The 18,095-nt window shown below is 46.8% G+C and overlaps 1 protein-coding gene across 2 annotated transcripts in view; it reads right to left on the bottom strand.

Moving 5' to 3' along the window:
* The window catches only part of kcnip1 (potassium voltage-gated channel interacting protein 1), a 232,639-nt gene that overhangs the window by 83,753 nt on the left and 130,791 nt on the right, over positions 1–18,095 (bottom strand). The window contains exon 1 of one of the 2 annotated variants that reach the window (XM_033030017.1): positions 16,584–17,371. The exons of the other annotated variant lie outside the window; for it this stretch is intronic. Coding sequence (XP_032885908.1) covers positions 16,584–16,641 — 58 coding nt within the window. The 5' untranslated portion in view covers positions 16,642–17,371. Of the gene's footprint in view, positions 1–16,583; positions 17,372–18,095 lie in introns of those variants that run through there. 2 annotated transcript variants of the gene reach the window in all.

Here is an 18,095-nt window from a genome sequence, read left to right as displayed (position 1 = left end):
ATTGACATCAGAAACCCATCCATCAGATTGGTAGCTAAAGTAATTGGTAAAATCGTGGCTGCTTTCCCAGCCATACAATTTGGACCCCTACATTACCAAAACTTACAGAGAGCCAAAATTCAAGCTCTAAAAATTAATGCAGGTCATTTTGACAGACCTATGAGACTACCAATCCAAGCCAAAACGGAACTAAAATGGTGGATAGATAACATCTGGCTTTGTTCCAACCCAATCATTGTCAGTAACCCTTCGATGGTACTACAAACTGATGCCAGTGCACTTGGGTGGGGAGCCACCAATACCATCACCAGCTGTGGAGGTAGATGGACAGCGCAGGAGGCATCCTTCTTACTCACACTGGGTATAAATTATTTGGAAATGTTGAGTGCATTTCATGGCCTTAAGTCATATTGTACTGGATCACACCACCAGCATGTTAGATTACAAATAGACAATACCACTGTGGTAGCATACATCAACCACATGGGCAGCAACAAATCGATATCATGTGACAATCTCGCTAATTCAATTTGGCAATGGTGCATCCAGAGAAATATTTGGATATCAGCCACTTACCTACCAGGGAGACTAAATTTAGTGGCAGACACCAGGTCATGCAAATTTAATGAAAACACCGAATGGATGTTAAACAAAACGGTGTTTGCTGATATTACAGCAAAATATGGAACACCAGATATCGATCTTTTCGCATCCAGACTAAACAACCAGATATCTAACTATGTTTCATGGGAACCAGATCCTGGGGCAGCGGCAACAGATGCATTTTCGCTGCATTGGGGGAAATTGTTTATTTACGCATTCCCTCCCTTCTGCCTCATCAGTCGGGTATTAAGGAAAATACACCAAGACTCTGCGTCTGGTATTTTGGTAGTACCCGATTGGCCTACACAACCATGGTTCCCAGTGGTGCAAAACATGGTATTAGAACCATGTATTACTATCCCACACAGACCAGATCTACTACTACATCCCGTGACAGGGGATAGCCATCCAAGCCATAAAAGCTTGAACCTGTTAATTTGTAGAGTTTAAAGACACCACTTCTACAACTGGGACTAACGGACCGAACAGCAAACATCATCTCGGCGGCCCAAAGAGAATCAACCAAGAAACAATATCTGGTCTACATCAGAAAGTGGGAAACGTACTGTCATAAGAACAAAATCACCAACAGAAATATCAACATCCCATCTGTTCTGGAATATCTGGCAGGCCTCCACTATGATGAGGGGCTCAGCTACAGTGCCATCAACAGTGCCAGAAGTGCCCTGTCGACATACCTATGGCAAGGGACAGAGCGTTACACGGTAGGGACTCACCCTCTGGTAACCAAGCTCATGAGGGGAATATTTAACACAAACCCCCCAAAAACCAGGTACTCCCATATATGGGATGTAAGCATTATCCTGAAAGCACTCAGGAACTGGTCACCAGCATCTACCCTGTCCCTACACAGACTAACATTAAAAACAGTCATGTTAATGGCATTGGTCACGGCACAGAGGGTTCAGTCACTGCACAAACTCAGACTGGACAACATGACATCCTCACCTGACGATATTACGTTCCATATTTACGAACTCGTAAAACAGAACAGACAGGGATCAGCAGGCCTCAATATCCAATTAAGGTCATACCCTGCAGATGACCGCCTCTGTATAGTTAAACATCTATCACTATACATGGAGAAAACAAAAATCCTAAGAGGCAATGAGAAGGGACTGCTGATCAGCCATAAGAAACCTCACAAAAAAGTGACGGTCCAGACGATCTCGAGATGGCTGAAACAGGTACTGACGCAGGCTGGGGTGGATACTAACGTGTTTAAATCTCATTCCACCAGGGCTGCAGCTACATCGGCAGCAGTACAACTGGATGTGCCCATGGACCAAGTCCTCGAAGCAGCAGGATGGTCATCGGAAAGAACTTTCCAGTTATTTTACAATAAACCAGTGATGAAAACTGGAACATTTGCAGAAAAAAATTTAAATTCTGTAAATTAATTAAAAACCCATAAATGGGGTTATAATTTGTGTTAATAAATTTTATGATTTCAATAACGAATCATGTGCAATTAAGTTAACACTATTCCTCCCACAGTCAAGGCAGACGTGTGCATGGACTCGTTTCCACGGCATGAAATCACAGAGCTTTGAAATCTTCACGTAGTCACTCACGTGACTCCGAAGTAAAATAGTAAGATTAAACGAGAACTTACCAGTTTGAAGTTTGATCTGTATTTTATGAGGAGATACGATGAGGGATTACGTGCCCTCCGCTCCCACCCTTGATCATATACTTAACTGATACCTCTTCTCTAATCTTACTATGTTTAGTCATTACAGTTATCTGTGAATTCACACCGCTGCTTTGAAGAATGACACGCATGCGTCCTAGCGGGGTTCTTCACGTAATCCCTCATCGTAACTCCTCATAAAATACAGATCAAACTTCAAACTGGTAAGTTCTCGTTTAAACTTACTATTCACTGGATGAATTTAAAAGAGATTTAGATAGAGCTCTAGGGGCTAGTGGAATCAAGGGATATGGGGAGAAGGCAGGCAAGGGTTACTGATAGTGGATGATCAGCCATGATCACAATGAATGGCAGTGCTGGCTCGAAGGGCCAAATGGCCTCCTCCTGCACCTATTTTCTATGTTTAGAGTTTTCGTTTTAGGGGTGCTTTAGAGTAGCTTCAGATTGTTTTAGAGTAGTTTTAAAGTAGTTTTGTTTGTTCTAGAGTAGTTTTAGTGTTTTAGTGTTTAGAGTAGGTTTAGAGTGGTTTTAGTAATTTATAGTAGTTCTGGAGTAGTTTACTTTAGTTCAATTTAGTGTCGTTTATGGTCATAAAGTACATAAGTGTGGCAACACGCCCGTCGGCCCAACTTGCCCACACCGGTCAACAATGTCCCAGCTACACAAGTCCCACCCACTTGCCTGCACTTGGTCCATATCCCTCCAAACCTGTTCTGTCCATGTACCTATTAAACTGTTTCTTAAGCGATGGGATAGTCCCAGCCTCAACTACCTCCTCTGGCAGTTTGTTTCATACATCCACCACCCTTTGTGTGAAAAATATACCCCTTAGATTCCTATTATATCTTCCCCTTCACCTTGAACCTATGTCCTCTGGTCCTCGATTCCCCTACTCTAGGGCAAGAGACTCGGTGCATCTACCCGATCTATTCCTCTCATGATTTTTACACCTCTGTATGATCACCCCTCATCCTCCTGCGCTCCATAGAATAGAGACCCAGCCTACTCAACCTCTCCCTATAGCTCACACCCTCTAGTCTTGGCAATATCCAAGTGCAGGCAGCTGAGAACAGTTCATCCCGGCATCATGTACGGCACATACATAGTGGGTCGATGGGCCTGATCCTGTGCTGTACTCTTCTATGGGTAAAGGTCCTTTGGCCCAACTCGTCTATGCCAACTAAGGTACCCAGTCTAAACTAATCCCATTTGCCTGTGTTTGGCCCAGATGGAGGCATGCTGCATGGAAACAGGCCCTTCAGCCCAACTTGCCCAGACCGACCCACCTGTCCTACCTGCCTGCTTTTGGTCCATATCCCTCTAAACATATCCTACCCATACAACTGTCAAAATGTTTCTTAAATGTTGCGATAATACCTGCCTCAATTACGTCGTCTGACAGCTCGATCCATACACCCACAACCCTTTTGTGTAAAATAGTTACCCCTCAGGTTCCCATTAAATCTTTCCCACCTCACCTTAACCTTATGGCCTCTCATTCTTGATTCCCATACTCTGGGCAAAAAACTGTGCGTTTACCCAATCTATTCCTCTTATTATTTTATACACCTCTATACGATCAACCCTCATCTTTCCACACTCCAAGAAATAAAGTCCTTGCCACCTCAACCTCTCCCTATAGCTCAGATCCTAGAGTCCTGGCACATCCTTCAAGGTCGGCAGAGGTGTGGCAGGTGAAGGATGCAGACCATCAGGCCCTGGGGATTTATCAGACGTCTGTCCCATCAGGCTACCCAGCACCATTTCCTGCCTAATGTGAATTTCCTTCAGTTCCTCCGTCACCCTAGATCCTCTGGCCACGAGTACATCAGGGAGATTGTTTGTGTCCTCCTTAGTGAAGACAGATCCAATGTACCTGTTCAACTCGGCAGCCATTTCCTTGTTCCCCATAATAAATTTGCACTTTTCGCTCTTCAAGGGTCCAATTTTGGTCTTAACTAATTTTGTTCTCTTCACATACCTAAAGAAGCTTTTACTATCCTCATTTATATTCTTGGCTAGCTTACCTTTCTACCTCATTTTTCTCCCCGTATTGCCTTTTTAGTTATCTTCTGTTGCACTTTAAAAATTACCCAATCCTCTTGCTTCCTGCTCATCTTTGCTAAGTTATACTTGGTCTCTTTTATTTTTATACTGTCCCTGACTTCCCTTGTCAGCCGCAGGTCGCCCCTTACTCCCTTTGGAACCTTTGTTCTTCTTTGGAATTAACTGATCCTGCACCTTCTGTATTATTCAAGGGTCCAATTTTGGTCTTAACTAATTTTGTTCTCTTCACATAGAGTTAAATGTAGTTTGTGTTTTTTAATAGTGTTTTTAACTGTGTATATGCGGGGGGGGGGGGGGGGGGGGGGGGAAGGGGGAAACTTTTTAAATCTCTTCCCTGTACGGTAGATCCGACCTTTTCCTTGTTGGGTCTCCGTTGTCGTTGGGGCCTAGCACCGTGGAGCGGCCTCCAGCCTGAACGACCTGGGGGCTCCAGTCACGGAGCCTGCGGAGCTGCGGACTTACCATCGTGGGGCTGGCCAGCATCGGAGCGTGGGGAGCGGTGGTGACTCGCTGCTGCGGCCAGACCATGTAGCTCGGAGGCTCCAGCTGCAGCCGCAGGTCCGGTGGACTAGGACATCGGGAGCTCGCGGGTCTGGGTGGAGAGACCGCTCTCCGGAGCTCCCGCAACGCGACTTCTCTAGCCCGTGTCGCAGGGTTGGAACGACCCGGAACGGGGCCGTACATCGCCCGGCGCGGCTTCATGGCCGTGGGACATTCCAGCGCCCGCCGGGGGCTCCAACTTTGTGACATTTAGACCGGGAGCGGGGCCGTACATCGCCCCGCGCAGCCTAAAATGGCCGTGGGACTCACCATCGCCCGCCTGGGGCTTCGACATCGGGAGAGAAATGGAGAACAGGGGAGAGAAAAGACTTTGCCTTCCATCACAGTGGGTTCACTGTGATGGATGTTTGTGTGAATTGAATTGTGTTGTCTGTATTGTGTTGTGTTGTGTTGTCTGTTGTGTGAATTGAATTGTCTGTAGGAAATTGTCTTTGTTTGTATGGCTGTGGAAACGGAGTTTCGTTTGAGCCTCACTGAGGTTCAAATGACAGTTAATAAATATTGATATTGATATTGATTGATTCCCTGAAATACCTGCCATTGTTGTTCCACTGTCATCCCTGCTGGGGTATCTTTCCAGTCAACTTTGGCCAGCTCCTCCTCATGCCTCCATAGTCCCCTTTGTTCAACTGTAATACTGACACCACCGATTTACCCTTCTCCCCCTCCAATTGTAGATTATAAACTTGTCACATTATGGTCACTGCCTCCTAATGGCTCCATTACCTCGAGTTCCCTTATCGAAACAACCCTTACCCAAAACATCACCCATTCCTTCTCTCTCTCTCCAAGAATCCGGTTCATTACACAACATTAAATCCAGAATTACCTTCTCCCAGTACAAACTGTTCTAAGAATCCATCTCGGAGGCACTCCACACATTTCCTTTCTTGGGGTCCAGTACCAACCTGATTTTCCCAGTCTACCTGCATGTTGAAATCTCCCATAACAACCATACTATTACATTTACTACATGCCAATTTTAACTCCTGATTCGATTTGCACCCAATATCCAGGCTACTGTTTGGGGGGCTATAGATAACTCCCATTCGGGTCTTTTTACCCTTACAATTTCTCAGTTCTATCCGTACTGACTCTACATCACCTGATTCAATGTCATCCCTTGCAAGGGAAGGAATTTCATTCCTCACCAACAGAGTTACCCCACCCCCTCTGCCCACCCCCTCTGCCCACCCCTTCTGTTTTTTCGATTGGACACATATCCTTGAATATTCAGTTCCCAAAAGTAATGGGCCCAGCACCGATAACTGAGGCCCACCACTTGCTATAGGCCTCCAGTCTGCAAACCACCCTTCCACCACCACCCTCTGCTTCCTTCCAGGAAGATAATTCTGTATCCAGTTATCTAGCTTTCCCTGGATCTAACCTTCCAGAGCAGGTTATCATGCAGAACCTTACCAAATGCCTTGCTGAAGTCCACATAGACAATATCGACAGCCTTGGTTCAGTTAACCTTTTTGGATATATGTAAAAAAAAATCAAAATTATAAAACATGATGTGAAGGAAGGAACTACAGATACTGGTTTAAACTGAAGATAGGCACAAAAAGATGGAGTAACTCAGCGAGTCAGACAGTATCTCTGGAGGAAAGGAATAGGTGATGTTTCGGGTCGTGACCCTTCTTCAGACCTGATCTTTCATGTACAAAGCCATGCTGACTATCCCTAATCAGCCCCAACTATACAAATGCAAATATATCTAATCTAATCCCTCAAAAATCCAATGCATACATATTTTATCCTTCAGAAATTCTATTTCCCGTATTGTACACATGACAATAATAAATCTAAACGTAAAGTAATATGTGTTTTTTTAATGAGACTCTCTGGTACAGGAATAAATATGCCACACTAAAAATATACAGAGCACTGAAGACTGCACCTGGGCTGGCAATGTACAGTCTTGAGGTTTTAATCTAAAGGACTAAGTAGCTGTCACTGATGAAATGCAGTAAATATTAACCAAACTGGTTCCAGGGATGGGGAGTAACTGCTTTTCCTGGAGATCAGAACAGAGGAGATCTCATTGAAACCTGCAAAACCCCCATAGGGTTCAACAGGGTGGGTGATGGGAGGGTGTCCATTTGCTGAGGATTCCTCATCTAAGAATGTGTTGTAGACAAAAATGCTGGAGAAACTCAGCGGGTGAGGCAGCATTTATGGAGCGAAGGAATAGGTGATGTTTCGGGTCGATACCCTTCTTCAGACTGTTTAGCTGTTTAGGACTGAGGATTCTTTACTCGGGGGGCTGAGGAGACTAGACTCCCCCAGTGTTCATTTGGAGCACAGGACAAAAGATTTCTGGGCATTGAGGGAATCAATGGTTGTGGCATGAGTGCAGGAAAATGGCACTAGGGTAGAAGGTCAGCCATAGCCTTGACATATAGAGCCAGGTGACATCTTTCTGCTGATGTTCTGATGTGGCCAACTCTTTTGAACGAGGCCCTGGCAATATTCTTCACCCAACCCTATTCACTGTGTGTGATAAAGACACAGCTGGGGCCCCAGTAACCACGAGGTCAGTTGTGCTTCCACCAAGTGGGCCTCATGCACTTCCAGCAATGGTATCCACATGACTGTGGAAAATTGCCCAGTTGTGTTACACCACAAAAAGCACAGCAAATCCAACCTGGAGACAGTCCACAGCGCACGACATGTACCAGCAAAGTCAATGATACCATTTGGCAGGACTTGTTCCTGCTGCTCAGTACAAATTCCACTGGCTCCAGAAGTTACAGCCCTCTCCCAATGGACAGGCCACTACGTTCTCAGGAGACAGATAATGTCTTTGACATATTGCATTAACACTTTCTCTCGCTAGTCGACCAACTGAGAGTTGCTGAATTCTCGTTTCATTCAGTCTGAAAAAGGGTCTCAACCCAAAAACATCACCCATTGCTTCTCTCTAGAGATGCTGCCTGTCCCGCTGAGTTACGCCAGCATCTTGTGTCTGTCTCCGTTTGTGTTTCAGGTTTGCAGCATCTGTATGGTTTTTGTTTCCACTTGCAGTGAGTTGAGGGCAGGCCTTCCTCTGACAGCAACCACAGACTGCCCAATTTCCCAGGAACAAAAGCAGATAAACCAATGCAGGGGGTGGTATGCTGCACAGGTGTGAGGTGTGTTATTCCCTGGTCATTTATCTATACACTGTAAACAGTTCAATTGTAATCATGTATTGTCTTTCCACTGTCTGGATAACACATAACAAAAGGTTTTCACTGTTAAGGGCCTGTCCCACTTACGTGTTCTTGGCATGCAAATTACGCGACCTTGTGGTCGTGTTGAGGCGCACGGGTATCGTATGGCCACGCGGGGCCGGTCTCACTGTGAAGCGCGGAAGGGTATGTAGTTGTGCGCGACATCGCACGGGGCTCCGAAAATTTTGCAACATCTCACCTCCAACAGCAGCAGAAGCAGAACCAGGCAAACGATCGCCGAACTCGGCCTGGGGCTCATGGCCGTTGTGGATCCGGATCCGCCCCCACTTCTACTCCCAGAGCGGGGCCAAGAAAATTGAAGATAGACACAAAATGCTGGAGTAACTCAGCGGGACAGGCAGCATCTCTGGAGAGAAGCAATGGGTGTCGTTTTGGGTCAAGACACGAAACATCACCCATCCCTTCTCTCCAGAGATGCTGCCGGTCCCCCTGAGTTACTCCAGCATTTTGCGTCCATCTTCAAATGACGTCACGCGCTCCAGACGGCTGTGCGGTCGAATGAAGTCACGCGCGACCTTCGCGGGACCGTCGCGGCTCAACGCGACCATGAGGCCGCGTAATTAGCGTGCCAAGGACACATAAGTGGGACAGGCCCTTAACTTGGTACACGTGACAATAAACTAAACTAAACTACTCTGAACAGCTTATTCTCTGGCACTTCACTCCATATTATATTAGAATGAACTAAATCCAGAATCGAACAGGATGTGAACTTGTGCGGACAGGTGATTACCGCTGTCACACTGCATCAACGTTTAACCCAAGGTGACTACCCGTCCGGTAGGCCTGGCTTCAACGCCAGGGACATTGGAATTGCCCGTCTTGCTCGGCACAGATGTTGATGAGACCTGCTCTGCAAGAGCGAGTAGGGTCCCGTGAGCAACCATTGAGATGCGCTGTTGGAAGCTCCCGGTGGGTGCTGCGGTGCCATCCAAGAGAGGACCCGATGGCAGACAGCCAATGACAGGCCCACGGTGGGTGCCGGAGGTCGGACAGTCGAGATATGCCACCGAGAACAAAGAGGAATCCGGTGTGCAGGGGCACTGCCAAGAATAAAGAGGGGCCATTGGGGACTACATTGAACACTTGTAACTTTGTCCGCGCCCGAGATGCGGCGACTCTTTGCATACTTTGTGTAGGGTATGCAAAACACAAGAATTTCATTGTGACATCAAATGTGATAATTAAGTATCAATCGATCAACGTCTTGTTCAATTGCAGCATAACATAACTGTCGGGTCTCGGATGTCGTTGGGCCTAACATCGTGGAGCCGGCGGCGACCTCCGGCCGGGACTAACCTAAGGGCTCCAGTTGCAGAGCCTGCGGAACGGACATCGCGGAGCTGGCCAACTTCGGAGCGGGAAGAGCTGTGGTGGCGCGCGGCTGCGACCCGACTTTTGGAGTTTGGAGGCACCGGCCGCAGACCCGGTGGACGGGAACATCGGGCGCTCGCAGGTCCCTGGTGGGAGACTGCTTTTCCGAGCTCCGCAACGACGACTTCTCCCGCTGGAATCGCGGGTTTAAGGACATGGAGCCGGGGCCTAACATCGCCCGGCGTGGCTTAAACGGCCTCAGGACTTACCATCGCCCGCCGGAGGCTTTAACATCGGAGCCCCAGTTCGCCTCGACACTGCAGTTGGACTGCTGGACCACGGGAGAAGGAACAAAGGGAAGAGATAAAGACTTTGCCTTCCATCACAGTGAGGAGATGTTGGAGACTCACTGTGATGGATGTTTATGTAAACTGTGTTAAGTGTGGGTCTTGGATTGTTTTGTAATGTAAAAAACTAGAAATTATATTTCGTTCAAACCTAGGTTTGAATGACAATAAATTGCATTCTATTCTATTCTATTCTATTCTAACAGCCCAACTTCTATACTCAATACTCTGACTGATGAAGGCCAATATGCCGAAATCCCCCTTGACCACCCTACCTACTCATGATGCCACCTTTAAGGAACTATGTCCCTGTTCTACTAGATCCCTCTGCTCGACACTCCCCAAATCCCTGCTATTCACTGTGAAGGTCCTGCCCTGGTTTAATTTCCACCAGGCACTTATCTGCATTAAACTTGATTAACCATTCCTCAGCCCACTTGCCCAACTGATCAAATTCCTGCCATCATCTTTGATAACCATCTTTGCTTCAATCACTGGCCACGTTAGTGTCATTTGAAAACTTATTAACCATACCTAGTATATTATCATCTAAGTCATTGATATAAAGCACAAACAGTAATAGGCTCAGCACCGATCCCTGAGGCACAGCACTAGTCACAGGCCTCCAGAAAAACAGCCCTCCACCATCACTCTCTGCGTCCTTCCACTAAGCCAATGTTCTATCCAGCAAGCTTGCTCTCCCTGCATCCCAGGCAACCTGGCAAGTGTGGACATCATTCACACATGTATACAGGCAGTGATGCTGAGGATCATGACCAAGACAGTGAAAGACTTAGTTAACCCAAAACCCTTTATTCAGCTTCTCTATCACAAGTGCTGTCCAGCTAGTTGACCATACCCAGCTTCCTTCAATTTTACTGCAAACTACATTTTTTTAATCCATTCAGACAGAATTCCAGGATATATATATAATGTCCTTGGAGAGGGTCACTCCATGTGAATGGGACTGGAGTCAGGAGAGATATACGAGGATAGTGCCAAAATGCAAGGGAGAAGTTGGACAGACCAGGATTATATTCCTTGGAGCAGGGGAGACTGAGAGATGATCTTGTATAGGTGTATTAAATCTTTTTCCCAGGGTTGCAGGAACCCTTACACATTTATTTCACCTCCATTTTCTCTAAGTGTAATGCTGTAGCACTACATTCTGCACTCTGGTCATTTTCTCAGCGCACTAACTGTTGTACTTCATTGACTACATTCATGTATGGAATGATTTGACTGGATAACATGCAAACAAACATTTTCATTCTATCTCAGTGCTTGTGACAATAATAAACCAATATCAATAGCAAAGAATCAAGAACTAAGGGGAATAGGTTTAAAATGAGAGGGAAATGAAACGTGTGGGGCAACATCTTTATATATTGCATGGAGGATATATGGAACAAGGTGCCAGCGGAGGTAGTTGAGGAAGAAACAATAACAACATTTAAACTATATTTGGAGAGGAACATGGATAGACGAGATTTTTGGAGGAATATGGGTCAAACATAGGCAAATGTGACTAGCTTTAGATGGGGCATTTTTGTCAGCATGGACAAGGTGGGCCAAAGGGCCTGTTTCCATGCTGTATGACTCTATGGCCCAGTAACAAGACAAATCCTGCTCTGATGGAACCTCAGGTGGATTTTAGAAAATAATACAGAGGCTCCCCATGTTACCTACGACTTGACTAATGCAAATGTGACCACACAAATGTTCCCATATTTTTAAAATCATTTTGTAAGATAACAGCAATATAGTTTTGTGGAATTCAACAATGGTAGCGTTAGGGTGAATTTTCAATTACGTTTGAAAGAATGATAGCAAGTATACGTAGAACGATACAGAATGGTTTCCAAGTTAGAAAAGGTTTGTCTTTCAGATAGTTCTCAGGAACGGAACCCAAGGACTAACTGTAAAATGATGGTTACCATTATAAGCATTTTCCAAGTTCTGTACCACTTGCCTGATAGGAGAAGGGGAAGGGGAAGTGACTGAGGTGAGACTTGTCCTTGATCATGCTCGTGGTCTTGTCGATGCAGCATGAAGTGTAGACAAAGTCAATGCAATGGAGATTGGTTTACATGATGGTCTGGGCTACATCCACAGACCATCAATGTATACCAGGGTGTGTGTACTACTTCACTTCCTAAAGTCAATAACAATCTCCTTGGTCTTGCTGATATTGAGGGAGATGTCGCTGTCTTGGCACCAAGTTACAAGGTGCTCAATTTCCTTCCTGAATTTGATATCCGGCCCACGACACTTCTGCCGTCTACGAAATTGTAAAGCGAGTTGGACTGGTATTTGGCTGCACACTGATGGATGTGTAAGAAGTATTATAGGGAGCTGAGAACAATCCATGTGGCACACCAGTGTTGAAGATTATTGTAGAGGATGATTTGTCCCCTATTCTCACTGATTGGGGTCTGTTGGTCTGGAAGTCGGGGATCCAGTTGCAGAGGTGAGAGCTGACTTTATGTCCACGAATATGGAGATGAGCTTGTTTGGGATAATGATATTGAAAGCAGAGCTGTAGTCTATGATTGTAGGTTTCCTTCTTATCCAGGAGTTCCAGGGATGAGGGAGAGTGTAGAGGCATGGAGATGGCATCAGCCGTTGACCTATTATGGCAGACGGTGACCAGCTGTAGATCAAGGTTGCTTTGTAAGCTGGATTTAGTGTGTGCCATCACTAGCAATCATTGTTCTCTGTTATTTGCAACCATATCTGTTCCACCATTAAGCGAGTTCGGTATTTTGATAAACGCAAGGAATCATGGGATTTGTCAAAGGTCATTCGGGAAAAAAAAGCAAACGCAGCACTGTATAAACTGTGTACAAATTGTTAACTATTAACTACAAGGAATTAATCTAGAATTCTGTCAACTCAATAGCTTCCTTTCTTGTTTGTCTGTTCACACACGACTTACACAGTCCCAGTTCTAGTTCATTAATCTGCAATTATGAATTTTCAAAAAGTTCAAGAATTTATTATTTTCATTTAATCCTTTTATACTGTAATAAGGAACTATTACTTGTGTTTGAAACATTTTCTTATCTTTATTCATAATTTATGTGTAAAATATATTTAATCTGAAGCAGGCAGCGACTGTATCAGTGTGATGTGGGCTGATGCTTTACCTACAGGCGGTGTGAATGTACTCTTAAGTCAAAGATTCATCTCTGAGGAAAACTGAGTACTGGGTTGGCCCTGTGAAGGGTCAATCCGATATGACATTTAACTGTGAAATGTCTGCCCTTTAGTATTGGATAGATTGAGTGGAGAGTCTGTGCTGTTCCAAGTTTGCGGTGGTTGCTGTGCGTTGTCCCCAGCCATCTCACCCAGTGCACGTTGACCAGCACAGTTCGCCAGCCCTTGTTAGCAGAGGCTCTTTGTGCAGGTGTTACCCAAAGCCCAAAGGCTTTGTGGAGGTTCTGCGTTAGGATCGGGCACACAGCGAGCTAGTGAGAGGGCTGTCAGAAGGAATGTGTGACGTTTCGGGTCGCGACCCTTCTTCAGATTTTCCAATTGCTTCTCTCCAGAGATGCTGCCTGTCTTGCTGAATTACTCCAGCAATTTGTGTCTACAGTACCTTCAATTTAAACCAGCATCTGCAGTTATTTCCTACCCAGCAAAGTGATGACAACCTTTTTGCTTCCAATCTCTACACCCTCATTTGCGGAGCATCTAAGACATCCTCACACAATTCTGAAATATTTCATTCCTTGACTAACCGAGTACAGTACTACCACCTCCTCTTTTACTCTCTGAAGGGGCTCGACCCGAAACATCACCCATTCCTTCTCTGCAGAGATGCTGCCTGTCCCACTGAGTTACTCCAGCATTTTGTGTCTATCTTTATGTTAATTATAGCTTTGAGCTCATCTACTGTACAAGTTAGACTCCTTCCATTAAAATAGATGCAGCCTGCCGTTGACCTCCCTTGATGTGAACTTAATCACTTATTCTGTCTACTAGACTCACTAATTATTTCTCCCCTGCCAACGCATTGTAAACCTTCCCCATTCACCCAGACGGATGTTAGTCCCACCCTGATTTAGGTACGTCTCACTTGTACAGTTCCCATCTTCCTCAGAAATGGTCCCAATGATCCAAGATCCTAAAACTCATCCTCAAACACCCCTTCAGCCATGGATTAATCTGACATCCTTCTATTCCTATATTCTCCAGCTTCTGGCACCAGAAGCAATAGAAAGATTACCACCTTTAAGGTCCGGATCTTTAAATGGTGACTTGGTTACCTAAACTCATGTTGCATCCTTTCTCCTAGCTATGTCATTGGTATCAACGTTTACCATGACCTCTGGCTCTTCCCCCATCGCTCTCAGAATGTCCTGTAGCCACTCCGAGACATCGACTTCAGGAAGCAAAGTGGTACACATACCCCAGTTTTCATTGATGGTGCCAAAGTAGAGATCCTAGGAACAAATATCACCAGCAACTTCTCCCGGGCCACCGATTTTAAAGCAACGTCCTAGAAAGCACACCAATGACACTACTTCCTAAAAAGGCTTAGGTAGCCTCTCCCCAACAACTCTCACCAACTTCTACAGAAGTGCAGTAGAAAGCATTTTACCGGGATGCATCACAGCTTGGTTTGTGAACAGCTCCATTCAAGACACAAGAAATTGCAGCGAACCTCCCTTCCATTGACTCCATTTACATCTCACACTGCCTCGCCATGGCCGCCAGCTTAATCAAGGACCAGTCTCACCCCGATCACTCTCCCTTCTCCCCTCTCTCATCAGGCAAGAGGTATAGAAGCTGGGAAATGCACACCTACATGGATAGTTTCTTCTCAGCAGTTATCAGGCAATTGAACCATGATCTCACCAGCTAGAGTGTGGTCCTGATCTCCCATCTACCTCATGGTGATGTTGAACTATCTTTAAAGGATTTTATCTTGCACTAAATGTTATACCCTTTATCCTGTATCTGTATACTGTGGATGGCTTGATTGTAATTGTGTATAGTATTTTCATTGACTGGATAGCAGACAATAAAAAGCTTTTTACTGTGCCCATGACAATAATAAATTGAACTAACGATAATCTATAGTAATATACTGGATTTTTAAAAACAAATGTTTCCATTCAAATGCACTTCTGCTTTGTCAAAATATACGGGATTTCAGCGAAGCCTGAAATAATTGACGATGTCCCTTCAATTTCAGGTAGTCCCTGCTTTATCCTCCCCTTCCCAGCTCTCCCTCAGCCCACTGTCTCCGCCTCTTTCTTTCTTCTTCCCCCCCCCCCCCCACTCCCCACCCTCACATCAGTCTGAAGAAGGGTCTCGACCCGAAACGTTGTCTATTTCCTTCACTCCATAGATGCTGCCTCACCCGCTGACTTTCTCCAGCATTTTTGTCTACCTTCGATTTTCCAGCATCTGCAGTTCCTTCTTAAACATCCCTTCAATATCCAGCATATTTTCTCACATCCGAGGTGATTCTAGTAGAAACAAAGAATTGCAGATGCTGGTTTATACCAAAGATAGATACAAAGTGCTCGAGTAACTCGACAGGTCAAGCAGCATCTCTGGAGGAAAAGGATGGGTGATGTTTCTGGTTGGAGCTCTTCTTCAGACTGAATAACCTGTTTCTTTGATGTGATGGAGGGTTGGGGCATGGCTTGGGGAGGTGGGAGTTTCAGAGCGGGCTGGGGTCTTGTTATCAAGTGTTGGAGGTGGGTGGTGGGCCATAACCAGGGCAGGGTCTGGTGCTGATGATTCATGCACTGAGCTCACTGACTCAGCCTGGTCTTAGTAAATAACACACTGCCTCGTCACATGGTTGGTGTTGATAGCAGACACAAAATGTAACTGAGCGGGTCAGACATCATTTCTGATCGATGTGGGGATTAGTGTTCAACGCGTGTTCAATGGTCGGCAAGGAGCGGATGAGGCGAGGGGGCTTATTCCACGCTCTGTCCCTCTCTGGCAGCCGATGCTTCGTGTGTGTTGGGCCCAGTACACAAATGGCGCGGACTGACAGAGCACGAACTGTGTGTGCAGCATGTGTTTATATCCAGCGACTCAGCCACCACAGCCGCTCCCACTGCTCAACTCCGCATTCAAACGTGCCAGACTGAACTAGACTCACAAGTTTTGAATGATTTTCATTGAACAAAAATATTAAGTAATCGACATCGTACTGAAGTCCAAGCAATGCAAAATAGAAACAGAACATGCTGGAAACACTTAGCGGGTCGGGCAGCGTCGGTGGGCAGTGAAACGGGGCTAACGATTCGTAAATGACCGTTTTGTATTCACGTTTGCAGCATTTTCCATTTGGACCAACTTGGAAGATGATCTTTGCATTTGAATGAATAACATTTTAAGTAAAATCCGATCTGTAAATCGCCTATTTATTTATCTATTTGTTTATTTATGCCATTAAACATACTCGGCGGTCCCGGCCAATTCACACCATGCAGGGAGACACAACAAAGTGAAGCCTGGTGTCGCCACAGCCCGTTCACGGGGACAGGACGGCTTGAATGTTGTGCATAAGCGGGGCCCCGGAACACGGATTGTGTTGACAGCGCCGACGCGTCTATTCCCGGTAAGTTTTAAACGTATCCCGAGACGGAAACTTGCCCGGTTACCCCGAGCCGACACTTCACGCCACAAAACCCGTTCCCCGGGAAGGAGGGGATGTTGTTCCACTTCCCCAACACCAGCCCGGCATCACGGACGTGCTGCCCATCCCCAATAAGGAGTCCTTCACAACCGCGTCTCGCTTCCTACCTCGCGAATGTCTTCTTTGCTTGGTCTGCAGCGATAACGTGCCCACTACCGCGCCCATTCTTGCCGGCACTGCCGGGTGGTCTGAGACCACAGGTGTGGAGCCGGCGCCTCTCCTGCTCTGGCTCGCTGTCTCTCACTGGGTCCAGGCGACTGTGAACGCCGCTTCACTGTTACTGCTCCGGGCGACTGTCAGCGTCCGTCCGCTCGCTGTCCCTGGTTCGGGTCCCGGTGAACGCCTGTTCAATGATCTTGCTCCTGCCCCGGGTCCCGCTGGCTGGCGATACTCGCTCCCGGTTGCTCGCTCGCTCGCTGTTCCTGCTCCGGCCACGCCGAGGCTACTCGCTGTTGAAGTGGACGTGAGGTGCAGGCCCCTGGCTGTCCCACCGCTACACACACAGTACGAGCCGTCACCACAACACTGACGCAGTGGGGACACGGGTACACTGCTCCCCCTCCAGCCCCCCGCCGGCCCCACTCGTACAGCGCTGGGCGGCCGCGGGCTCAGCGCTCACAGCCCCCGGGTTTACATCATGGGGTTAAATCAAAGCGACTGGACAGGCGGGCAGACCAGTAAATGCTGCTTGCTGCTCACAGGCAGAGCAGAGCAGGGTGTTGAATGGTGGTTGCAACGCCAGTGCCGGGAACAGCGAGGCGATCACAACAGGCGGCAGTGGAAAACTCCGCAACACACACACGGGTAGAACCACGGACCTCCTTCCCCAGGGATCAGTCAGTCAGGGCATGGTTGCTCGACCCTGAGGTCAGAGCTGTCTGGGGGGAGAGGGGTGCGAGCTAAGGCTGGAAAATGGCGACAGGTGACAGAACGGGAGTAGGAGGAGTTGGCCGGCCGGCCGGTTCCCCAGGATGGGCAGTCTTCACACTAACCCTAACGGGGCACCCACACATACCACGGCAGCGGCCCCGCGCCCCGACATGTTGATGCCCGAGTGACATGCCGGAGATACACGGCACTATACCGCCATTCAACGTGATCACACTCAATTATTCCAATGGAAGATTTCAACCACCCGAATATTGATTATGTCTCTCATTATGTGAATGGAATTTGTTAAATGTGTCTAAAGAAGGCTTCCTTAATCAATATATATAGACGGCCCGACCAGAGAGGGTGCAACACTGGACGTCCTCTCCAGGAAAGAGTTGCTGCATGTGACTGAAGGGTCAGTGCAGTAGGGTGGCTCCAGTGACCATAACACTATTGTTTCAAAGTCGTTATGAAGGATAGGACTGGTCCACAAGCAGATGAACTCCAGACATGGATGGGTACGTACAACTTGGGCATTGTAGCCATAGAATCATACAGCACGGAAACAGGCCCTCCGGTCCGACTTGTCCATGCCAACCAACATGCCCCATCTACACTGGTACATAATGACCTACTTCTCACCGTTGACTCCAGCGACTGTGCAATCCTGCTCCTTCTCGACCTCAGCGCAGCATTTGATGCTGTCGACCACACCATCCTAATTGGCCGTCTCCGGTGCAGGGTTG

The sequence above is a fragment of the Amblyraja radiata genome, chromosome 11 (genome assembly GCF_010909765.2).
Source record: "Amblyraja radiata isolate CabotCenter1 chromosome 11, sAmbRad1.1.pri, whole genome shotgun sequence".
Classification (NCBI taxonomy): Eukaryota; Metazoa; Chordata; class Chondrichthyes; order Rajiformes; family Rajidae; genus Amblyraja; species Amblyraja radiata.
This window is presented reverse-complemented; position numbering and strand designations above follow the sequence as displayed.